Source organism: Euprymna scolopes, chromosome 5 (assembly GCF_053919585.1).
Source record: "Euprymna scolopes isolate OS-2025 chromosome 5, ASM5391958v1, whole genome shotgun sequence".
NCBI lineage: Eukaryota > Metazoa > Mollusca > Cephalopoda > Sepiida > Sepiolidae > Euprymna > Euprymna scolopes.
The window spans coordinates 113388970-113415350 of record NC_136486.1 but is presented as its reverse complement, the minus strand read 5'-3'; the positions used below and the strand labels follow the sequence as shown (position 1 = coordinate 113415350).

Genomic DNA, 26381 nt, shown 5'->3' with positions numbered 1-26381 from the left:
AAAAGAACAAATGTTTACCGTTTTTTGGTGAATTAAAAGAAAAAAAAAAAAAAACAATCAGAAAGTAAAGAAAATGAAAGCACGGCAAAATGGGTGTAAAAACACATGTACTATATTATTAAAAATAATCGAAAGTGAAGTTTGGAAATAAAAAACCTGGTTGGAATAAGATCGGTTGAGAGAAACTTACGTATCTAGAAATATCGGTCTGGTGTTGTCCGGGAGCCTCAATTTGATTTTGTTTTAGAATTTTGAAGCTAGACTTATCAGAATATTATTTGATTATTAAAATGATTAATTGGACCAAATTATTCAAACCACCGCCAAAACTTCCAATACATGAGGACACACTAAGAATTTTAAAGACAGAAAATGACTTTCTATTTGACAGTTTAAATACTTCCAAAAGGTCAAAGTAATTCAGTTTTGGATTACTTTTTCTTTTCTTTTTTTTTTTTTTTTTTTGCTTCTTCAGAATTTAAACAAAACCAAATAGCCTTTTGTAGAACTAAACCTCAAACTTAAATTAGGGTTAATAAAAAAAAGGTGCTAGTGCAGAGTAGAGTGATCCGCGCTATTTTTTTAAATTGTATTTTCAAGTTTAAAGTTTTTTTTGGTATTATTATACAAACACCGTGACAGCGTTAGGGTTAGGGTTAGGGTTAATTCGCTGTCACGGTGTTTGTATAAATTTACCAGAATGGCTTTTTAAATAACATTATTTACGTCCGAACTCTACACTAGTAGAAAAAAAAAAAAAAAAGTTGGTTCAAGTTCGTTAGAAGTAGGCTATGAAAATTAAAATGGCTACTTTATTTCCGAAGAAACCAAAATGCATTCTGGTGGATTTAATTTCGAATTTTATGATTTTTCAATTCTTATTTTTGTTTACGCTTTTTCCAATTGTTATTGCAATAAATACTCGATTGATAGTATACAAAAATTCAATATGTAATTTTGAAGTAACGTTGACGCGAAAAAAAAAAAAAAACACGAAGTTTCATTGTGTATCTGTATCTCGTCTTAATGCGTTAATTTTAAAATTAAAATTGGTGCTAATGCACTTACTGATCCGCGCTATTTTTTTAAAATTGTATTTCCAAGTTAATTAAAGTTTTATGTTTTTTTATTCAATTGTAAGGTTAAAGTACAGAATAGGTACAAAACACCCCCCATCCTGTAAGAATGGCTTTTTAAATAATAACATTATTTCAGCACGGATCAATAAGTGCATGAGTACCTTAAAAAAATAAAAAATAAAAAAAAAAATCAGATATGCATTTAGAAATGCTAAAAAGTGGTCTACCAATAAATGTCCACTAATATATATATATATATATATATATATATATATATATATTAGTAGAATTTTTATTATTCAGAATAAAGATCAAATTTTTAAATATTTTAGCAGACAACTCCAAAAATGTTCATGTAGATTATCCATTCTGTTAGGATTTTTTTTTTAATTATGCAGTTTCCTAATAAAATAATTTGCATTTAAGGTTAGTTATAATCTGGCTTCGCAATTTAACGATCTTTTTCCCTACACCATCGAAAATAAAAATAAAAAAACGGCTTCAAGTTTTGCGAAAGGATTTCTTCCTAGCCATTCGAGCCGTTTTTCTTGAAGAAGGCATGACTGGTAGCTGAAAGGTCTTAAAATCGCCGCAGCGCAGCTGTTACATGAAAATATAGTGGAATTAAATTCAGATTTCGAATTGTTGACAATAGCATTTACACAAGTAAATTAACAAACGTCACACACACACACACATATATATATATATATAATTCAAGAATACACGAAGGAGAAAGATATAATCCCTCTCGTCTTTGGATTTCTCTGAAGAGGCGGCGTCTAGAGCGGCACCATCATCATCATAAACATAACAGGAACGGCAGAGAAAAACGGTGTATATATATATAATTTGAATAAAATAATAAAGGTGGGTATAATCAGATTAATATAAAATTTTATTTTTATGTGCTTGTTTGGATGCTTTTGGTGTGTTTTTTTTTGGGGGGGGTATTTTGTATTTGTTTTTGTTTTTTTGGAGGGGGGGGTCCTTTTTTTGTTTTAAGAAATTTTTTTTTTTTTTTTTTTTTTTTTAATGTTTCTAATGTCTAAACCGAGAATAAAAAAACTTACCAAGCCGGAGTTCCCCAAAGTTACCGCATCCAATTTTTTTGCCAACCCTAAAGTTGGGGCCGACCATCAAGACACTGGAATTACTTTGACTGGATGGTCTCATTCGCCCCCCGGACTTTCCCCGTTTATTTTGCTCGTCCGCCGATGGTCCATGTTGCTTTGGCAAGTTGCTCATGATGTCGCAAAATAAAAGACAAGACAAGACACTTTTTTTTTAAGAAAAATTCCGGATGACAGCCATACACTCACACACACATAGAGGTGGTGGTGGTGGTGTCCGACAAAACTAATATCCCCCCCAGTGCTTTGTCCAGTCAAAACATCGGTCCCTGTGTCCGTACAGAGACAGATTCGATTATCCAAAGAGTAGTAAATATATCCATTTGGGGCTAGTGGGAGTCCAGGAAGCTCACCATCCTTTAGCACGTCGAAATGTACAAAAAAAAAAATATTTTTCCCAAGCTCTACGCGCTCTCTCTCTCTCCCTACACGGTATTTTCTAATTTGAAAGAGTGGGGGAACTATTTTCGACACTGCTGACAGATATATATTCATCCGCACCGACAACAAAATACAATAACTGTTTGATAATCCAACCCGATGAGAGTCTCCATGCACTTAATTTACTAAACATAAAATTTAAAAACCGTTTATTTCACCGTTCAACTTAAACTTTTACAAAAATATTCTCTATTTTTCTCGGCGAGAGATTTTTTTTTTGTGGACGGAAGTTGGTAAACAGGATCCGCCATTTTGCGCATGTCATATTCTTCGGCAGCTCTTTTTTTCTTAATGTGTTATTCACAATAACAAAAAATTACATTTTTCTTTTATCAGAAAAAATATTTGCGATTTTAATAATTATCGGTTAAAACTAAATTATTAAAAACCTGCAAATCATTTTTGGTTAGATTTATTTATAAATGAACATTTTTCTCTCGCTAGCTTCCGCATTTTAAGCATCGGATGATCGGCCCTGAGTTACGTGCCGTTTTCTCTCAACAAAACGATCCCCCATTTTAATGTATGGATGACAATACTGTCGTGTAAACATTAGATAGGTTTGGCACTATTATCGTTTTCATAGTCGCGTTAAAATCATTCTACATGCGATGTTGCTGTAAAAGCATAAAAAAAAACATTAACATATGTATTAGTATGAATGCTAAGATCTATTTTCGTTATAATCGTAATCTTTACTTTCAATTGTCAGTTGTCACAAGATTAAGTCGACGCTCTGCAGAGTGCAGCAGCACTCACTCCTCACACAAAATGAAATTCTACTTTTTAGGTGATTACGTGTGAACACCATGAAAAACTGAAAGAAAGAAAAACAAAAAAAAAGTAATTATTTTAGAATTTAGAGTGGGAGATCATTTTGGAATATAGAATTAGCGTAAAATGACACATTACCCGGCCATTCTAGCTTTATACGACAGTTAACTTTTCTTCTTCTTTTTTTAACGTTAACCCTAAGTCCTACTGGCAAGGTCGTAAAATCGCACGTCACTTAAAAAATAGCCCCCTCCCTCCTAAAAATACAGGAGTTATCTCCCATAGCAAAAGAAACAGTTTTTAACTTCCCCAAAACGCTAGAATAGGCTGGAAATGGGGATCATTTTACGTCTATATAAAAATAATCGCCCCTCTAAAATTTATGATAATTGTTTTCCTTGTTTATTTTTGTTTTTATTTTTTTGTTTTTTTCATTGTTGTTTGTTTTATCGCCACGTTTTTCAGGATGTTCACACGTAATCGCTTTAAAAAGTAGAATCTTATTATTTTTTTTTTTTTAGAGGAATATCTGTAAATTTACTGAAAATACGTTTTTTAAATAATGTTTTAAGAATGATCACACCCACTGTTCCAGATTATGACATCATTTGTTATAAATTTTATTTAGCTAGATAGATCGCAAAGTAAGAACTAGTACTTCGTCGAAGTACTACTTCGATAAGATGGAACCCATATCGACCCGAATGTTTTCGATTTATGGAACAGACTAGAAATGGCCCAGTCGGCCAGTCGTCAACGGACAGTCATTTATTACTGATATTAAATGAAGCCACCTTTTCATTTTTTTTTTTTTTCTCTGACTTAAGGTTAGAGTATATTACCGTCCCTAACCCCGTGTTAAGAATGGGTTTAATAATTTTCTTCGATTTACAAACTGATCAACACTGTTCTTTTTTTTTTTTTAGAACATTTTTTCAACTCTTTATTTATTTATTTATTTATTTGGTTGGTTGTTGTTTTTGTTTTACGGCATATCAACTCTTTTCAGGTTATTTAATGCCGAATCCAGTGATTTTTTAAGAAAAAGTTTTAATAGAATATATTTGTTTGTTTTTTTGTTTGTTTGTTTTTTTTTTTTCAAGTCGGTTTCTATTTCACCCATAGTTGGGGCCCTAATAGGTACTACCACTCCGGGTCAGAGTGGACCTGGGAGCAATGGCAATTAAGGGGTGGCTCAGGCTCCACACTCCCCAAATCCCACAAGCTAAGGCGTCACCATCGGATATAGTTTAAGGTCATATCCAGGACCCTTTATTTATTTATTTATTTATTTATTTTAGAGGCTAAACGAATAACCTTCATGTCAAGTTGGGGTTTGCATGAAGCTGTTTTTAGTGCTTGTTAAGATAGTCGACAGAGGGATTTTTTTTTAACTTGTGGTTTTAAGCAAAAACAACTGTACTTACTTAATTGTCATATCGGAAATAATAATATATCCAAATAGTATGAAAATTTATGGAGTAGAACCACTGCTATTGTATTTTTAGGGGGAAAATGTCTATCGTTATGGACTAAAACAAAACGTAAGCCATTAAAGTGTCAAAAAGGGAGATACGTTTATCCCCTGTAATCGAATTCTTCAAGGTATTTACATCTAGGGAAATGCAACCCCCCACCCCACCCCATTTTCTGTAAAAATTACTTTTAAGTGTAAATAATTATGTACGGCATGAATTTTCTTAATTTTGGGATATGTTATTATTTTCGACATGACAATTAAGTAAGTAATATTGTTTGGGCTTAAAATCACATTTAAAAAAATCACATATTTACAAAAAAAATCGATCGACCTGTCGACTCTATCTTAACAAGCACCCTGTTTTTAGTGTCACTTGCTTTTTATTTTATTGTGTGGGGGGGGGGGGGCTTTCAACTCGGAAATTGTTTCGGCCACTTTTGGTTTGTTCTGTAAATCAAAATCTGTGAGAAATTAACTCTCATACATCCATCGCCCTTTTCGCCAGAAAGAAGGACTTACTTCCTGGAGGATATCCATCCGTTCTGGTTTCGTCTTGTTAAATCAAGGTGGGCTAATTTAGCTGGCGTTTTTGGGGCCGGGTAGTTATATCGTTTGTATGTATGTTAGTTTGAGAAAAGAAGCATGAATAAACAGTTTGATAATTAATCAATTGTTCAATTTCCATTAACTGGCATAATAATATTTTATAAAGGTGTATAACTCCTGCCAACTCCAGAGAGTACATATTTCTTCGCCAATCCCATTGTTAATTAGACGATTAAAAGAGAACTATAATTAAATTCAAATAGAGGACCCATTAATGAACTGCCGGTTGGTCCAACGTCTTGTTAGCAACTACCTTTAAAGTCAAATTCCTGCCAAAGGTGTAGTCCCTGTCTTCAGGCGAAAGTAATAATATCAAACAATCAAGAGTCCCGTCTTATCTGTGTTATTTCCGACAAATCAGAAATGAAGAATATGGGCCCCCTTTTATAAAACCACATTTTTTTATGTGCAATCGTGAGCAGAATTAAAATAGAATTTATTTCTTATAGTGTCATAAATACAAGCTTTGATAATGACGAGATCAGAGATCGAAACACGATTGCAGATTGTTGTAGCTACTCAAACATATTTATTATTGTTATTTTTGAAATAAACAACTGGAACATATGTCAGATGTTTAAATATTTTTATACTAGCAGGACCCGTGGAAATTCCATGGAATGATAAATATATTGAATTAACAAATATGTTTTGATAAAGCTAGTATTTTTCTGGATAGCGCAAAAAATTAGCAATAGCACGGAGCAACTATGAATTTATTGACATTTCTATGAAAATAGTGTCCATCGCATTTTAAATATAGAACTGACCCAAATGAGATAAATCAGTAAGTACTAATAGATACTCAGAAAGCAATATTATGTCACAAAGTTCAATACAAATAATAACAGCACATTAATTTAATTTACTCCTTCAGTCCATCACTTCTTGGTAGACAATGTTTTGTTTTTTCTTTTTACCTGTTTCTTTCGAATGTTTGTTCCCTTTTTTTTTTTAACGTAACGCTTCACTAAATTTTTCTTTGGCGAAGAAGCACCTAATACTCTCCACAATTGCAATCTCTACACTTCCTAATTATTAACTCCATAAGCCCCATATCCACTACACTAACTAGTATCAATCAGAACCACCCTAACTTAACCAGTTACCCTGTCCTAACTGGTTCTACCAGATCAGGCTGTCTGAAGATATTGGCTTTCTGAGATGAAATGCACCTAATAGTGATGCTTTTTGTTTTTTCTATTCCCTTTTGCAAAACTTAATTGTGTTCTGCAAAACCAAAAACAACAATCCACCTTTCCTCCCTTTTCCTTCTTCCCATTTCCCCTTTCTTTTTCTATCTCCCCCCCCACTTCCTGTCTGGTTTCCTAACTTAAAATGTACCAAACATTAGTTCTGTAACCCTTTTCCTTCTCCCATTGTAAAACTCATTCATGTTCTGCAGGGCAGGGAACAAAAACAATAAAATCCACTATAAAACAACCAAATCAAACACTACAAACTAGCGATTGAAGATACAAAGAGCTTGAAGAATAAAAAGCCTTCTACAAAATAACCGGATGCAACATGGATACTATTTCCAAAATAACTGGATTCGGCATTAAATAACTTGAAAAGGGTTGATATGCTGTAAAATAAAACAACGGAACAACCAACCAAACACCGTCCCTAACCTTAATAGAAACCTCCACACTAACAATAGAATAAAGACAACTTTCAAATCCCACATTTACCTCCACATTAATTAAGGCATACATTTCAAACAACATATATTCTTTTAACAATGAAAATATTGATAATAAACAAGAGACATCTCTAACAATTTTAATCAGAAATCTTAGGTTGAATAACATTCCTTTCTTCAATAAATGGGCTATGTTTAACAAGTCAAAATCATACACCTCACACACCAAATCCTGTAACCTTTGCATTTTAGAGGATGTAAAGACAATTACTTCCACTCCAAATAAAAATATAATTATCCCGCCTTAAGAGTGATTCCTATGGAAAAAAAAAGAAAAAAAAAAAAAAGAAACTATTACGTTTCTGAATTTTTGAGATGATAATCGATTATTCATATTATTTGGATTCTTCAGACCACTGTTCTCATCTTGAGTGTCATTTTCACAACGTTTCGGTCAATGTAACTTTCGACTTGCCTCAAATGTATCTTGTCAAACTCGGGAATCTTTCTGTCAAACTTTAATTTAACCAACTATACAAAAATAATTTTATAAAATCAATCAGAATAGGTTCTCTACAGTACAATATAGACAATACTGTATTGTAGACTAATTTAGTGTAGAGAGGCATGTGAAGCTCCTTCCCAGTACATTGCGATGGGTCCTCAACTAGAGCAGGCAATCAACCGATTTGATTGAAACATGGTCAATTTCACCAATTTCGATGACAATAAAAGTATGGTGTTATTTATCCTCATTCAATCTTGAGCAACATCGATCCTACCTGCTAGTTGTCAATAAAATTAATATATTTATATATTGATATACTTTCTCATTGATTAAAAGTCAAGTATAATAGTTCCATTGTGCTCTAAACAGAAACATTCATTTCAAACGCACCCCTGTCTTATTAAAGAACCTACTGTTGACTTTATACGTTGGCCTTTCAGCTTGTGCTGTGATAAAATTTCTCGAATGCAGTTGTTATGTTAGGTTGTAGCAGAGTGCTAACTTTGGTCAAAATCGAACTGTTTCTTCTTTAATTGAATTTTTTTTTATTATTGATTTTCGATACTTATCGGAGGCATCCCGATACAAAACCTACCTAAGAACACTCCCAGATACATTAAGTACCTTTGTGTGAAATTTCCAAAATATCGGACCAGCCGTTTCCAAGTCCTTAGGGAACTCTCTCTCTCTCTCTCTCTCTCTCTCTCTCTCTCTCTCTCTCTCTCTCTCTCTCTCACACACACACAGTGTATTTTATATATAAATAGAGACTGTGAAGACAACCAAAACTAATGTGAGTTCAAAATGAACTTTGTGTGAAAAAGGTTTGTTTCGTTTATAAGAAGAAGTTCTGTAGTCACATTCGTTTTGGCTAGTATTATACGAGTTTACATGTAGCTGTGTGTGTAAATTGGATAAATATTGTACGTCTGCGTGTGTGTATTAGCTTACCTCTGTGTGTATGAACTTCAAACAACTATACATGTGCACATGTGTTTATTGCTACGTGTACAGTAGTTTATGAATGCCAGTGTAGTTACAGTTGTTCCTGAAATTCTCATTACCTCTCCTGAGGACCTTCAGCACCAAAGGCTTAAGCTAGATGTTTGACATAGACCAGTATATCAAATCTGAAAGGAAATACTGGAAGGGGGGGGGGTGATGAAAGCTATGTGTTTGGGTTTTTATATTACTCACAAAATTTGCAAATGAATATTCTAGCGCTTGTGATTGGTTGAAAAAATTACTGATTAAAGATTTTGTCCAATCGAGAGTTGATATTTAAAACAACATTCACTGCTGCTGCTTCCCATTAGATGTATTAAAATTAAAATAAAACGAATGCAAAGATCTTTTCTAAACTGTTTAAGTCAACAATAATGACAGAATTCTATTATGACCTTGTATTCAATTTTGGAACATTTCCTTTGAAACTAAATGAAATTTAATTATTTTTTTGTGGAAATGACACCAGATAATCAGTAATGACGTTTTCTCCTTGCCGATCTTTATATTTTTTAATGGGTGTAGAAGGCACAGACGGTCAATAAATATATTTTTAAGAGGTGGAAAAAGTAATGGAAGATTTTCATATTAGATTAATTCCAATGCTTAATAAGTATAGTTTTTAAGTTCAATAAGTTGAATTAACATATTTCTCTTCCTACCAGTCTAGAGCTCACCTTTGACAATCAATTTGACAGCAACTTTGTTGATGTTGTGCTAGGGTATGGTGCGTCTGGGACAGTTTGTGGAAGAAAATGGTTTGAGTGTTTTCTAGAAACCCTCCCAGTAAAACAAAAAATAAAAGTTCGAAGTAGAGAAAAAAGCTACAATTTTGGTGATGGGAACACCATTAAATCCACTCACTTTACCATGTGTCATTGCTGGCATTGAAGCCAGTCTTATCACTGACGTGGTGAACGCCGAAATACCGCTTTTACTGAGCAAAAAGCCAATGAAAGGAGCCAGCACAAGCCTCAATTTCGAGAACGACAGTGTCACCATGTTTGGAAAAAAAATCCTACTGCAATGTACTTCTTCAGGGCACTACCACATTCCGATAACAAGACCTCCACCAGACCGAGGTAAGTTCAAACATATTTTGTTTACCAAAGAAATTTCCAACAAAAATAGGCAAGAAAAAATAAAAATCGCCACCAAACTTCATAGACAATTTAGTCAACCTAGCGGTAAAAAGCTTTGTGACTTAGTCAGGAGCACCGAAATGAAAGACAAGAAATTCATTAAGATACTTCAGGAAATTCCTAATTCTTGTGAAATTTGCTGGAGATACAAAAGGGTTGAACCCAGACCTGTTGTGGGGTTTTCACCGGGAACATATTTTAATGCGAGCATTGCCATGGACATAAAAGAAATTAATGGTAACAAAATATTACACCTTATTGATCATGGTGCCAGGTACAGTGTTGCAGCTAAAATTCCGGGTAAGAAGAGCTCTGATATTATTAGTACTATTTTCAAAAATTGGATTACTTATTTTGGTACCTCTAGATTTATTCTCACTGACAATGGCAGAGAATTCAACAACCAGGCGTTTAGGGACATGGCACAAAATATGAATATTGTCGTTCATACCATTGCTGCTGAAAGCCCATGGAGTAATGGGCTAAATGAAAGACAATGGAATTTTAGGGGAAATGGTGAAGAAAACCCTAGAAGAAACAAATTGCAGTTTCGAGATGGCTCTCGCATGGGCAGTAAGTGCAAAAAATACACATATATAGTCGCAACCAACTCGTTTTTGGCAGAAATCCCAACCTACCTGCTTTTCTTAATGACAAACTCCCTGCACTAGGTTCTCTACCAGTGAAATTGTTGCAAATAACCTTAACGCTATGCATGCTGCCAGGAAACACTTCATAGTGAGTGAATCTTCAGAAAAGCTTAGACGAGCACTCCACCACCAAGTTAGAACAAGTATCACCAAATCCTATAAAAATGGAGATGCTGTTCTCTACAAAAGGAACTTGTGTGATAGGTGGCTCGGGCCTGGGACAGTCATAGGGTGGGAGAACAATCAGGTGCTTGTCAAGCATGGCAGCACCTATGTTAGAGTACATCCGTCTCGTTTAGCTTTCTACCCCGAAACATACCAGAATCACAATGAGGAATTGAGCACCCCACAAGAAGGATCTCCAAGAGTGTCAAAGTTTGAAGAGAATATTTTAGAAGAAGATTTAGAAATAGCAGACAACACTGAACAATTCCCTACTGTGGAGACTCAAGACATAACCAATAAATGCGACACCACCACCAGGAAAGTCAAAGTTCCCAAACCTGGACAAATCATCAAATACAAGCTTGCCAATGACATAGAATCAGACTGGAAGAAGTTAAATGTCATAAGTAGAGCAGACAAAGCCACTGGTAAAAATAAACATTTTATGAATGTAGTTATGGAACAGGGTGAACCTTTTTGGTTGGATTTTGAACATGGAGTTTCCGATTGGTAAACCGATGAGACTGAAGAACATGAAGAGCACTATGATTCCTGCACTGAGGAAGAAGTAATGATCACCTCTGCCAATGATAGCCTGGAACTAGAGGAAGCTAAACAAAAGGAACTTCAGAGCTGGGTTAAAAATAAAGTCGATGTTCAAGTACCGGATCAAGGCCAACCAAAAATCTCCACCAGATGGATTTACACAAGCAAAAATTCCAATAACCAACAAACATTCAAGGCCAGACTCGTTGCCCGAGGTTTTCAGGATAAAGATGCTGAGAATCTAAGAAATGATTCTCCTACATGCTCCAAAGCAAGTTTACACATAGCATTAGCTATAATGGCATCCAACCATTGGGTATGTAAATCTATGGATATCAAAAACAGCATTTCTGCAAAGCAAGAAGTTGGACCGACTGGTTTATCTGAATCCTCCCAAAGAAGCTAATGTACTCCAAGACTATATTTGGAAACTCTCCAAATGTGTATATGGCTTGACCGATGCCTCTAGATCCTGGTATCTCACGCAATTGATGAAGTCAGAAGCTATAGCTTCAAAATATGATCAGGCTATATTTACATGGCATTTCGAAAACAAATTGCAAAGTATAATTGCTACCCATGTGGATGATTTTTGCTTTGCAGGGTCAGAGATTTTTCATAGAAAAGTTATTGGCAAAATCCGTCAAGTATTTGCAGTTAAATCTGAAGAAACTGCAGATTTTCAGTACATAGGATTAGACATCAAACAGAATGGGGAAAATATTAAACTCGGACGGAATGAGTAAAGAAATTGAAAAATATCCCAGTGGAAACTGGCAGGAATATTAATGACAAAATATCCACAGTGGAAATTTCTGAAATCAGGCAAGTTATCGGCCAACTTAACTGGCTGGCTACCCAGACCAGACCAGATCTCAGCTACGATGTCAGTGCATTAAGTTCCATCCTCAAACAAAGCAATGTGGAATGTATAAAACAATAGAGTAGTAAAGAAAGCCAAGAAAGAAAAATCCAGACTTATGAGACCTCAATCATCTCAAGATTGTTGCCTACAGTGATGCCTCATTCGCCAACCTGACAGACGGAGGATCTCAAGGTGGTTACATAATCTTTTTAGTTGGCAATAACCACAAATATACACCAATAACCTGGCAGTCCAAGCGCATTAGAAGAGTGGTCAAAAGCACACTGGCTGCTGAAACCCTAGCCATGGTTGACATGTCGAAGGCCTGTCTATTTTATAGGAAACTACTATTAGAAATACTGCAATTAAAGGATGAACCTGAAAATATAAAAATAATCTGCAAAACAGACAATTCCTGTCTCTTTGACTCCGTGCATTCATCCACCCAAATACTAGATAAAAGGCTTCATATTGAGATAGCTATTTTGAAAGAAATGCTGGAAAGAAAAGAAATAGAAGAGTTCTCTTGGATACCTACCAATAGACAGGTAGCTGACTGCTTAACTAAGAAGGGAGTCCCTTAATTTAAGATACTGGAGTTCGTATCTGAACCCAAAGAAACTGATATTTAAAAATAAATTTTTTTTCTTTCTTTTTCAGGGGGTCATCTAAAAGATAAGAAAAAAGGGGGAAGTATTGTTAACTTTACCTAGTTGTGTCCCTTGTACACTCTCCACAACAGAGAGTTAACTTCTCTACCGGAGATGGTATAAAAAGGACTTTTGAAATATATAGAGTGAGCGGTACACACGTGTTAAATAAATGCTCTTTGACCTTACTCCAGTTGTTCATGTTTATTTACTTTTACAATAATAATGATAATAATAATAGTAATAATAATAATAATAATAATAATAATAATAATAATAATAATAATAATAATGTGCAAGTAATCCGTGGAGAAGCTAACATATCTGCTTTAGTGGCCTTAGAATGTAGGAATGGAATGGAATATTCTCAATCGATCCCACACTCTTCTAAATGGTAATATGAAAATTAATGCATTTATTATTATTTTTGTTTATATTTTTTATTTTCAATATATTGAAATTTATATATATATATATATATATATATATATATATATATATATATATATATATATATATACATATATTTTATATATTGGTTAAGGATTTTAGCAACCCATTCTGACTTGTAATTGCTAAAAAAATAAAGTTTCTTTACGATAATCACAGATTGAAATATAAATCTGTGCTTCAAGCATAAATGTGCAAGTAATCAGTGAAAAAGGTAACACATCTGCTTTAGCGACCTCAGAATGCAGGGATGGAATATGCTAGATTAATGAAGAAAGTAATTAATATATTTATAAATTTAGAAGGCGTGGAACTCATCCTCCTTCAACATTCCTGTCAAAAGAGTTTTTGTTTTGTCCTCATATTTGTACCTTCTGTTTATGTTCTTTGTGTACGTATGATATTGCACAATACCTTGCATCAATGTGAGAAGTAAACGCTATTCCTGTGACAGAACCAAAAACCTGAAGGAATAAATGGACAACAGAAGAGAATAGACTGATAATGCCACTCCAAAGACCGAGGATATTGTAAATGGATGAAAGATTTATGGGATAGGTCCAGTCACCACCGTACATCGGAACAAAGAATTGCGGACCAAGTGAAACTTATTCTCAATAAAGGTTGGCTTTCAAATTTGGAACTGATTGAAATACAACTACAGACAACATGGAACAGACCAAAAAACGCCCCTCGATGGAACCCCACACATAGAAACTCCAGCTGTAGAAGACCTGCAAAAATCGGACACAAGAAACATGGAGACCGAGATCTATGAAACAACAGAACTTAAAAAAAATGAAGTAGCTGAAGCAGAAAACAGAAAAAAAAAAAAAGCAACTTATGAACGAGGAAAAAACAAAGCTTCCATCCTAAACGAATCAAAAGTGGAAGAAATAAAAAGCTGAAACAGGAAAGTAAACAAGCTCCTCCCATACATTCCAACAGATACCATTGGACCTTGGGAAGGCTCATTGTTACTCAAATTCCAGTGAAAACCAATAGTCGCTACCAATGAGAAATCAATGGTAAGCGGCTGTTGCGATAGCGCAAATTCTTTTGCAAAAGTTATCAGAAAAGGTGGAGAGTAATGGGAATCTGGGGAGACTTGTTGTCACTCAGACTCCAGAGAACACCACGTTGTTCTCAAAGAGAAATCTTTGATGATGGCCTGTATGACTACTCCTAGTGAGTAAATAATGATACCATGTGAAAAATCTTAACAGCACAACCGAAAGAACAAATTTATACCTCCCTTAATAATTATGAACTATTTCCCGAGCAACAGAAAGGATGCTAAAAAGAAAAAAGTTGAACATGTGATCAATTAGATGCCTTAAATAAGTTTCCAGATTATTTTCGTATGGTCAGTTTTATTGATAGCACACACATGAAACTGTAGTCCCCTTTGAAGTAATCTCCTCCGGCTGCAATGCACTTGTTGTGCCATTCCAACAACTTCTGGAAGGCCCTATAGAAGTCCTCTTGTGTGAGCATTTTAATGACTCTCGTCATAGCCACTTTCATTTCCTCAATTGTCTCATAACAACAGCCTCTACGGGTTTCCTTAAGCTTAGGGAATAACGAAACGTCATACGAAGCAAGATTTGGACTATAGGGAGTGTGAGGAACTGTCTTGATACCTATCTTGGTCAAATAGTCTGTGACAAGGAATGAGCTGTTAACTAGTGCATTGTCCTGGTGGAAATGCCACTGACCCGATTTGAAGAGTGTTGGCCTCTTCCAACAGAATCTCTTCCTGAACTCTCTTATAACCTCAACTTAGTATTCCTTCTTAACTGTCTGTCCAGTGAGAACCCAGTGCATATAGATCAAAAGAAGAGATCATCATATGTTTCTGGGTGGATTTGTTCTGTCTAGCCTTCTTGGGTCTGGAAGAGCCAGCATGCTTTCACTGGGAACTCTGTCTCTTGGTCTCTAGATCATAGCAGTAGATCCAGCTTTCATCACAGATCACCGGAGCATCAAGAACTGCAGGGTCTACATTGATCAGCTCGACAATCTCCCTGATATCATGTCGTTTTTCTTTCTGATCTCCTCTGAGCACCCTTGGGACAAACTTTGCGTAAATTTTCCACATCTTCAGTTCCCCATGAATAATTGTGTGTACAGTTCCCACACTGACATCAAACTGTGCACTTATTGTCTCTATAGACACACAACAGTCCTTATGCATGATTTGGCCAATCAACTCTGGTGTTCTATCTTCCTTACTCCTCCCACATCTCTCATCATCCCTCACAAACTAGCTGCCTTCCTTGAATCTCTTATGCCACTCAAAAACTGATGCTCGATTCATGCAAGATGGTGCAAAAGTAGTCTGAAGCATTTTATACTTTATGTGGCATTTTTTTCAAGTTTAAAACACAATTTTATTGTAGATCGTTCTCCTAAATTGTCCTCACGTCCAGATTGCATTTTTGAAATTCACCAGCTGTGACAATACGGCTTTAGTAGGGTGTATTCCAGTTTCTGCTGTAGCTGTTCATTTGAACCTGAAATCATAAAAATTAGCCAGTCATCTCATAAGATCTATATCAATGACATACTAAAGTTTTAAGAATCTTTGACAATTTTAAATGCCTGTACAAAAAAGTCTGGAAACTTATTGAAGGCACTTCGTACTATACATAGACTAGAAGGACTAAAGGGAGGTAAAAAGTGGAAAAAAGAATATAGCCATGGCAGGGATTGACTATAAGAAAGCGTATGACAGGATCCCTCAAGCATGTGTAATAGAATGCCTGAGAGAATTTGATTGAGAACATGGAGATTTGAACAGACAACTGATGAACAATACATATAACTGAGATAAAAATACAAAGAAAACTTTGAAAAAAGAATGAGAGAGACTGAAATCAGAGAGATAACTGAGAAGATACAATGGATAACAATAATGAAAATGGCTTAAATATCAAGGAAAACCTTTGAATGTAAAGACTAAGGCACATGTAAATTGGTACAGAAATAAAACACAAAACAATATTACATGGAATCAAGAAAACTGAAACTATATAATTGTAAGTAGCCCTCCCCCAAGTGTCAGCATCAACTGACACCACATTAAATAGTCATGGGAGGTCAAGAAGGATGGAAAGGCCAAGAAGTGAAAGTACTAACCAGACCTCTCCTAGTGTGCAAAGAGGACTGGAACCTTGGGAGTCTTATTGCTACTCAAATTCCAGTGAAGATCACTGGTTATTGGCAGCAAAACATCAATGGTAAACGACTGTTGTAATAACACAAATTCATTTGCAAAGGTTAACAAAAGAGGCAAAAAGTACAGGGTGAAACGATAACATTGTCGCCCTACAGCTTTATTTTAAAACTTTTATTGAAAAAATCAATTCTGGTAACTTGATTATGTAGTAGAGCTGACATCTAATCAATGTAACCGTCTTCAGCTTCAATCATTGTCTCAATACGGGTTCAGAATTGGGAGCATCCCTTTTCCACAAGCCCAGGTGGGAGCTTGGTGAATACTCGGTGGATGGCAGCAATCAGGCTGGCTTGGGTGTTGTGGGAGGTCATGTTGGTGATGTTTTTTGACGTATAACTAAACGAAATAGTCCAAAGGATTCAGGTTGGATGAGGAGAGGGAGGGCAGTGAGAGAAGTGTACAAAGTCGTAGCACTCCTTTGGAAGCCAACCATGGATCTCTTTGGACTTGTGTGTCAGTGTCGAGTCCAGCTGCCACACCCAGGGTCTGCCAGCGGCCACCTGATTGCACAAGAGGATCACCACACTCTTCAGCACATCCAGGTGCACTTTGGTGTTCACTTTCAAGCCGACTTTAAAGATGTGAGGTGACATGATGTGGCCTTCACTTGAAACCACACCAAAGACTATAACCATGGGTCGTCTGATGTGTTGAGCTGTGCCCTCAAACATTGAATCATCCCGATTTGCATTTTGAGGGTGCTGGCAATGGTCCTGTTGTCATAACTTGGATCGGTAAGGAGCATGAGTTGTACAGCGGCACATATCTGAACTCTCACTCATTGAACATTGTGTCACTGTCAGACATGACAGAAGGCTCCTATTGCTCTTGGGATTTGTATATAACTGGCCAGCTAGTAGATGGTCTGCAACAAAGAAAGAAAACCGGTTTTCATCAAACGGAAATGGAATCATCTTTTCTAGGGCGACAATTTTACCTTTCCACCATGTACTAGAAATTTGGGAAGACTTGTTGTCATTCAGACTCCAGAGAGCACAACAGGGTGTTATCAAAAAGAAATTTTTGATGATAAACTGTGTGAAAACTCTTAGTGAGAAAATAATAATAATAATAATAATAATAATAATAATAATAATAATAATAATAATAATACGTCTGGGGAGACTTGTTGTCACTCAGCTTCCAGAGAACACCACAGGTCTTCAATCAGATCGTTTGCTGACTCGTGTGAAAGCTCCAGGTGAGCCAATAATAATAATTGTATATAACTAGCAAGTATATGTTCCTTTTGGTCACATATTTTTCTAGGCTGGGAGAATTTTTTAATTTTTAAAGAACAATAGGCATACAAGAACGTAGTTAAAGCAAAATAGATTGTTTGGGATTATCAAAATAATTTCTAATGTTATTGATAATATTTACGCATTCATTTATTTATTTTTTATTATGTAGAAATCTATGTTTTGAAATATGATATAAATCATAAATCTATGACGTCTTGCCAAAGCTTTATTTATTTTGTTAAGGTAATGTTTTAAGCTCTATTTATAAGAAAGTTCAAATATGTCAAATTGGTAGAATTTCAGGTTAAAGATCTGAAGTTTTCAATTTCAATTTCCGGTCATGGCATCCGCTTTATTAGTTGTGAATTTATTATTTACTATTCACGCAATATTCTCCATTTGAAAAAGTTGTAAGATCTCTGATGCAACGAATCTTGCAACGTATTTATTACGTTGAAAAAATTGTGATGGACGGATAGGCAGACAAAATTTTTATATAAGAAGATAGATATGCGTACAGCTATTATTATATTAGGTTGAGAAGAGTGTTCTTGCAGAATTTTTAATTTTGATTTCAAATGATGTATTTTCAAATGAGTTTTCGTTATAATATCTTCACTTTGTATATTATTTTAAAGAGAGTTTTTCGCTCTATTTATTCGTTTAAATTACAATCAATTTAAAACAATTATGTCTTCTTTTCAGAATGCTGAATACAAGATGAAAAAAAAAGCAAATTCGCACAATTTTCTTATTTCAATTCAAGCTAGGGTGAAAAGTTGCTGAAACAGCTCGTGATATCTATGAAGCGTTTGGCCGAGGAACCACTATTAAACACACAGCGCAATGGTGGTTTAAGAAATTTTGTGGTGGCGACAAGACCTTGAAGATGATGAACATAGTGGTTGGCCTTCGGATGTTGAAACGATCAATTAAGAGCCTTAGTCGAAGCCAATCCGTGCACAACTGTTCGAGAATTTGCTTCTGAATTAGATGTAACATATATGATGATTTCCAACCACTTGAGAGAGATTGGAAAGACAAAAAAATTTGATAAATGGATGCCTCGTGAATTGAAGACAATCAAAAGAAACGCTGTTATAAAGTATCGCTTTTCCTTCTTTTATGCAACAAGAACGACCCGTTTCTTGACCAGGTTGTGACTTGCAATGAAAAGTGGGTTCTTTATGACATCCGACAATGCCCAGCCCAGTGGTTAGACACCGACGAAGCTCCATGACACTTCTTGAAGTCAGAGTTGCACCAAAAGGTCATGATGACTGTTTGGTGTTCTGCAACTGGTCTCATCTATTACAGTCTTTTGAATGTAGGCAAAACCATTACGGCGGAAAAGTATTGTCAACAAATGGATGAAATGCATTAGAAACTTTGACAACAACACCCAGCATTAGTCAACAGAAAAGCCCCAATTCTCCTCCACAACAATGCCCGGCCACAGGTTGCTGAACTGACCCTGCAGAAGTTGAACGAATTGGGCTACAAAACTCTGCCTCATTCTCCATACTCTCCAGACTTCTCACCTACCGACTACCACGTTTTCAACCCGACAACTTTCTGCGTGAGAAATGCTTTAAAAACCTAAGCGATATCAAAAACACCTTCAGCGACTTCATCGCCAACAGAACGTAACATTTTTATATTACTGGCATAAAAACATTTGTTTTGCATTTGTATAAGCGTGTTGATTCTGATGCTGCATATTTCGATCAATAAATTTTTGTTGGAACCGAGATATGTTCATCTGAATTTAAAAGGTAAAAACCGCAAAAACGTTCTTGTCAACCTGATATAAAAGAGTTTGTGTGTGTGTGTGTGTGTGTGTGTGTGTGTGTGTGTGTGTGTGTGTGTGTGTGAGAGAGAGAGTTTGTTTCCTATGAATTCGGAAAGAGCTTGACCAATTTGTTTTTAATTTCACACGGAGATACTTGATGTGTCTGGGAGTGTTCTTATGTAGGTTTTGTATAGGAATGCCTCTAATAAGTATCAAAAATTGATAATCGAAAAAATCCAATTAAAGAAGGAAGTTCGCTTTTGACCGAAATTAACACTTTTATACAACCTAACATTGCAAGTGCATTTGAGAAGTTTTATCGCTGCACAAGCAGAAAAGCTCAGCCTATAAAAATCAACGGCAAATTATTTTATAAAACAGGAGCATGTTTGGAATGAATGTTTCTTTTTAGAGCATAATTGAACCATCATACTTGACTTTGGTACGTTTAACTTTAATTCAAGTTGATTATGTAATAATAATAAAATCAACAGTTGGTTCTTTTATAAGACAGGGGCGCGTTCGAAATGAATGTTTCTGTTTATAGCACAATTGAACCATGATACTTGACTTTCGTATTTTAAACTTTAAGTGAAGCCATTATTTACAGGTAATTTTATAAAACCAACAGTAGAGTCCCCACAGTGCAATGAAAACTACAATGTATTGTAAACTAAGTCAGTGCAAGGAGGCATTTGAAGCTTCCTCTTGGTACACTGCGAGGGGTCTCCAACTAGAACAGACAATCAATCAATTTGGTTAAAAAAATATGCAATTTCACTTATTTCGATAGCAATATAGTATGGGAGGGTTGAACATTTGTTGATCCTCATTTAATCCTGAGCAACGTCGTATCTACCTGCTAGTGTTTATATATTTGTATGTATAGAATTTTCTTCTAAACTAATTAACTGATCATTATGAATTTTGCAACACAGCTGCTAAGCATAAGCCCAGGTAATGTGGGTTATGTTTATTTTTATTTACACTTATACAAAATGTGGTGGATAATACCTCTGATTTTGTGAAATTTTAATTATAGCTATTAAACATCAATTAATAAATATTGCCCAAATTTCAGTTCCATTGAAGGATTTAAAACATTTAGGGAGCATAATATGAGCACAATCTCCTATTTGAAAATTAAAATATTTTAGATTTGCGTTGAATTTGATCCCTAGCTATGAAAATTTCAGTTTCTGCTTAAGACCCATTAAGCTTAAGCCTTAAATTTTAGACATTTTAAAAAATCGTGTTTCATAAAAATTAGAATAACGATTCTAGACCCAATATTTAGTCACTACATCTTGATTTTAATCATTGTAAGGGGACATAAAATTGGCATGAAACTGTTCTACTATAAAACCCAATAACACCACTCCCTTAAAATCCAGCTCTTCCTCACTGCGGTCGGGATAGTGGTAACATGATAGTGTTAGAGATACCTGGATAACAAGGCTCTGATGATATTCAAGAGGAGTCAACATCAGGATCCGTCATCTTATGGTTGTCTCTACTTCTGCAAGAAAATACAAAAATTTATCAGGCACAGGATCACAAACCAATGGAGTGAAAGTGGCAAAGTTGCTTCTCTGCTATTCTTTTATGTGTTCTGAGCCAAACCTTCCCCGACTTTCCATGCAGTCTTTGAGCCTTGTTGTTCTTGATGTCGAGGTTAAACACCCACAATCATACAGGTTAACAAATAGCTGCTACTAAGAAGGAGGATTCCGTACAAATCAAACAATCCTGAGGCACGATCTTTTTGAGCTCTATGCCAAAGTCTGACTTGCATAACAAGCAAGCAAACAAACAAACAAACAAACAAACAAACAAATAAACAAGCAAACAAACAAATAAACAAACAAATAAACAAACAAACAAACAAACAAATAAGCAAACAAACAAACAAATAAACAAACAAACAAATAAACAAACAAATAAGCAAACAAACAAAAAGCAAACAAACAAACAAATAAACAAACAAACAAATAAACAAACAAATAAACAAACAAACCAAGAAATAAACAAACAAACAAATAAACAAGCAAACAAATAAACAGCAAACAAACAAATAAACAAACAAATAAACAAGCAAACAAACAAATAAAAAAAACAAACAAATAAGCAAACAAACAAACAAACAAATAAACAAACAAATAAATAAACAAACAAACAAATAAACAAACAAACAAATAAACAAACAAATAAACAAACAAACAAATAAACAAACAAACAAATAAACAAACAAGCAAACAAACAAACAAGCAAATAAACAAACAAACAAACAAATAAACAAACAAACAAACAAATAAACAAACAAACAAATAAACAAACAAACAAACAGCAAACAAACAAATAAACAAACAAATAAACAAGCAAACAAACAAATAAACAAGCAAACAAACAAACAAACAAACAAACAAATAAACAAGCAAACAAACAAATAAACAAGCAAACAAACAAACAAATAAACAAACAAATAAACAAGCAAACAAACAAACAAATAAACAAGCAAACAAATAAACAAACAAGCAAACAAGCAAACAAACAAACAAACAAATAAACAAACAAACAAATAAACAAACAAACAAACAAACATGCACTTGGAGACGGTATGAACACAGTTTCCCCAAGGTATGAGTAAAATAGTGATGTGTTCGAGTAATCGTATACAATTAGTAGGATTTGTGGAAATTCCACGGTCATATCCTTCACCCATTGTACATTGCTGCCATGCTTAAAAATATTACCATTTATAAACATCAACAGTATTATAGTACCACCGTTTTTCAAACTGAAATATATTTATCTAAATAGCCTGGTTAATATAGTTTCAGATTAAATTCGATTACAGAGGTCAATCTTTTAAACCCTTGTAGGAGTTTGTGACATATTTTTATTATACGATCTTTGGGTAGAACATAAATACCACCTTGCTCCTAGCCTGAAGGCTGAGAAAGTGTATTTTAGTTTGGGTCTTATGTTCAACATGACAGCGACATCAGATGAAATTTTTATATTCTTTTCATTGTTTTAACTCTCGAGTGTGTATCCGTTGATATCTTAGATGCTTTTATATAGAGTGATGTGGTTTTCGGTTGATTAACTGTGTCGGATATACTCGAGAGTCAAAACAATGATAAGAATATTCTGTTGTCATAGCCCTACTTATGATAACATAGCACATACATGAAATTACCTTAGCGTATTATTATATACAAGATAAATCATTCGCAGTAGAATATTGTGTTTTAAAATGATATAATGCAAAAAATGGTTAGGGTTAGGGTTAGTAAAAATGGTTAATACGATAAAACCAAGCGAAACAAATGCAGACCCGTCAAAGTGGAAGAGTGAGGATCGAATTTTGATACTTACTATGGATTCATCTGTTTTTTTTGTTTGTTTTTGTTTGTTTTTGTTTTTTGTTTTTTTATTACAAGGAGTCTTTCCCCATTGCATCAAAAGGGAAGAAACCTATTCTGATCTGGAACACATCGTACAAGGGGAGAATTGTGGATCGTTCGTTTAACACCTCTAAAATCAATGATTTTTTTTTTCTTTCACCTCCAACTCCTAGATCTTGGTTTTTCTCTGGTAGAAATGGATGGTTCTCTCCTTGAAGAAGTCCCTTGTTTCGATAAGTTCTTTGGATTGACAAAGACTTACATCCAATTTGTTACTAAGGTTGCTGGTAAAATGGTTGGATCATTCTATCGCTCCAGAAAGTTTCTGATTCATTTTATCCTCTACCTATATAAGAATAAGATAAATCCTAAGGTGGAGTATTCCTCTCACACCTGTGGAGGTGATGCTCAGAAAACTCTTTTTCTTTTTCTTTCTTTTTTTTTTTTGTCTCAACAAATTGACTTTGAAATCTAATTGAAGTTTATTTCTTTTGATGCCTACGGTCCTTTCTTACAGAAGAGATGTTGTAGTTATTTCGATGAAAAGAATAAAACTTAGAACAGTAGCAAACAGATAATAGAAAACGCAGAAGGTATTGTTGTTTGGAATAAAGAGCTTACCTTGTGGACTTGTATATATAATCTAGCGAAGAAGAGAATGTGCACTGTTTTTAGATGATCCTCTCCATAGCCTTTTTTTTTTATTTTTTTTATTTTATTTTTTTTTTTTTGTGTATCGCCCATCCCTTCACCTGTGTAAGACCATATGATCTGTATTGTATTTCAATCATTCATTGACTCAATAAATTGTTCAATAAAATCGAAACAACTCACGGCTGAAAATCTCACATTTAACAACTGAGCGTCTCATGCCTTTGTTGTACAGAAACATGCTCTTATCGAAATTGTTTCTTCTCTCAGAAATGATTATATAGTGAACACATTTAGGTTGATATCATCATGTGATATTTCTTTTTCGCTCAGAGCCACATTGCAAACTGTGCGTTTTATCTCAATGAGACATTTGCTGGCTGCAACTACTTTCCAGTTGTTGACTTCAAGCTGGCTAGGGATCTGATACAGAGAGCTTGCAAGGAAACTCCTTGCTCCAATTTCAACAATCTGAAGAATTACACTATAACCTTTACAAGTCAGCTCTCTTTTTATGACCCTGTATTTCTCTATTTTGTATTGGTGCTTTTTCTTTTTTATTTTCGTCTTTGACTCTCATAAGTCAATTAATAATCGATAAATTAACTGTTAATTAAGTCCAGATGAGACCTGTGCTATTCACTTATAATCTTGGAATATCCAATCACCGTCCAGTTCAATAATATAATAAATGGTCAACTTTATGCTTAGACTCAATCCACATCTTTCCTTCCTCTGCTAAAAACTTTGGGCTACTGTTACCTACTTCGGGAATCATATGACTGCTTATTGTTGTGGTCAGTTCATCTAGTACCCTGTTTTTCACCTAGTACTTGCTATCTTCAGACAATGGAACCGTAGAGATTCAATGCCTCTATCCACTGTGCCACAGGCTCTGAAGGGCGATCAAGATTGGACTATGGAGATGAAGATAACAGTCCGCAAATAAATAAATATACAAATTACTCATTTCAAAGGATTCCAATAATAAAATAATATACCATTCGGTACAGACCCGACAACTGAAGACCAGATCAAAACAAAAAACTTGAATATATTAGACCAAAAAATCCAACCTTGATTACCCTTTGAGGCCTATGGCGCAGTGGATAGACGTGTTGAATCTCTACAGTTCCAGGTGAGCATTGTCTAAAGATAGCAGTTTCAATCCTACCCAAAGCCGGGCAGTAAATTAGTTGGTCAAAACGTGGTGAGATAACAACAACTATGGAAGGCAGTATTTACTGAGGATACAGTTAAGAGACTCAGCATTCCTAGTCCGTCGTGGTTAACCACCTGACGAAGACCAGAGGAATAGTTGGCCGAAATGTCATGAAACAAAAAACTATGGAGGTGAGAATAACAGTCTGCAAATAAATAAATAAATATACAAATTACTCATCTCAAAGGATTCCAATAATAAAATAATATATCATTTATCGTCACAGATTTTCCACTTCATTCCTGTTTTAAGAGAGGGTTGTATTACCTTTATCATCATGTCCTTGGAATTACCCAACAGCATTTGGAACCTGACTTTTTCAGCTTTAAATTTCTCGGTAATAGTCATGTGGGTATTCAATTTTGGGTCGTTTGCTATATAATGTTACGTTTGACAATTTTTTGGGGAAAACTCAGACATTTTCTTATATATATATATATATCTACTAATCTTTGCTTCTGTTACCTGGAATATGCTCATAGTGATTTATATATGAGAAGAGGATATAACAGAATCGGGATGAACATATATTGAAGATACGCATACCTTGTATTTACCTTGCAGTAGACAGCAGCCAATTGTTATTAGACTCTCATCAACTGTTTTTACTTTAACCTATTTGATGGTTTTCATGGTCTCATCATACCCAAGCTCTTATCATTTCTTCTGAATCGGTAGGAATTTTCTGACCACACATGGTAAAGTAGATATTTCTATGTACTCTCCTCTTCCTGGAGGAGAGAGACTTCTGGATTTGTTAGGTTTTAAGCTCATTTATTTCATTATCCATCATATTAACTTGCACGTTTCAGCTTCTTTTGATGTGGTGATCGTAATATTGTCCATGAAAGTCTTCAATGGCAACATTTTTCATTCTCCCTCCTAAAGTAGTAGAGTCTGCATTGCTTTGAGAAGTATCTGTATTGCTATAGCGAAACATATCATTGGTACTGTACATCACATTGCAATTCTCACTTTGGGTTTGTGGTAAACTGCATATAAAATCCATCAAAATATGTTCAAGCATCTTGAATATTCATTCTGTAATGTGCTGCATTTGAATGGATAGTTGAATCATTGGATGAGGCACAGATCCATATGCATTAACCAAATCAAGCCATATGACATCTGTCAGTCTTGTTGACTCTTGATCTTTGGATAGCCTGCCGTATCATACTTCCATACCCCATACTGGTTGGTTGTTTGTTGGTTGTTTTGTTTTATGGCATATCAACCCTTTTCAGGTTATTTAATGCCGAATCCAGTAATTTGGTTGGTTGGTTGTTTTTGTTTTACGGCATATCAACCCTTTTCGGGTAATTTAATGCCGAATCCAAAGATTTTGAAGAATAAATTTTTTAATCGAATATATTTGTTGTTTTCAAATCAGTTTCTATTTAACCCAAAGTTGGGACCCTAACAGGTACTACCACTCCAGGTTATAGTGGACCTAGGAGCAATGGCAATTAAAGAGTTGCTCCACACTCCCCAAAGCTCACAAGTTGGGGCCTCACCATTGGATATAGTTTAAGGTTATATCCAGGACCCCATACCCCAGGCTGCCAGATATTCCAAGAACACAGAAGTGCCAATATTTGAGAGTACGTATTTAATTAGTCTTCAAGCTATTATTGCAAAAATATTTTTCCTTCTAGGTCTTTCTAGGCAATTTTTAAAAGGAC

The 26381-nt window shown here is 34.8% G+C and overlaps 1 protein-coding gene across 24 annotated transcripts in view; it reads right to left on the bottom strand.

The window, feature by feature from the left end:
* Window positions 1–2856, bottom strand: part of LOC145276958 (casein kinase I-like) — a 464141-nt gene extending 461285 nt beyond the window's left edge. For 20 of the 24 annotated variants that reach the window (XR_013868063.1, XM_080128480.1, XM_080128494.1 and 17 more), the window contains exon 1: window positions 2153–2666. Coding sequence is in view for 22 of the 24 variants with exons in the window: in XM_080128480.1 (XP_079984606.1) it covers window positions 2153–2327 (175 nt within the window). In the remaining 2 variants the exon portion in view is untranslated. Of the gene's footprint in view, window positions 1–2152 lie in introns of all 24 variants that reach the window. The other 4 variants (XR_013868064.1, XM_080128484.1, XM_080128500.1 and 1 more) reach the window with 3 other exon arrangements.
* Window positions 2857–26381: the final 23525 nt, after the last annotated feature.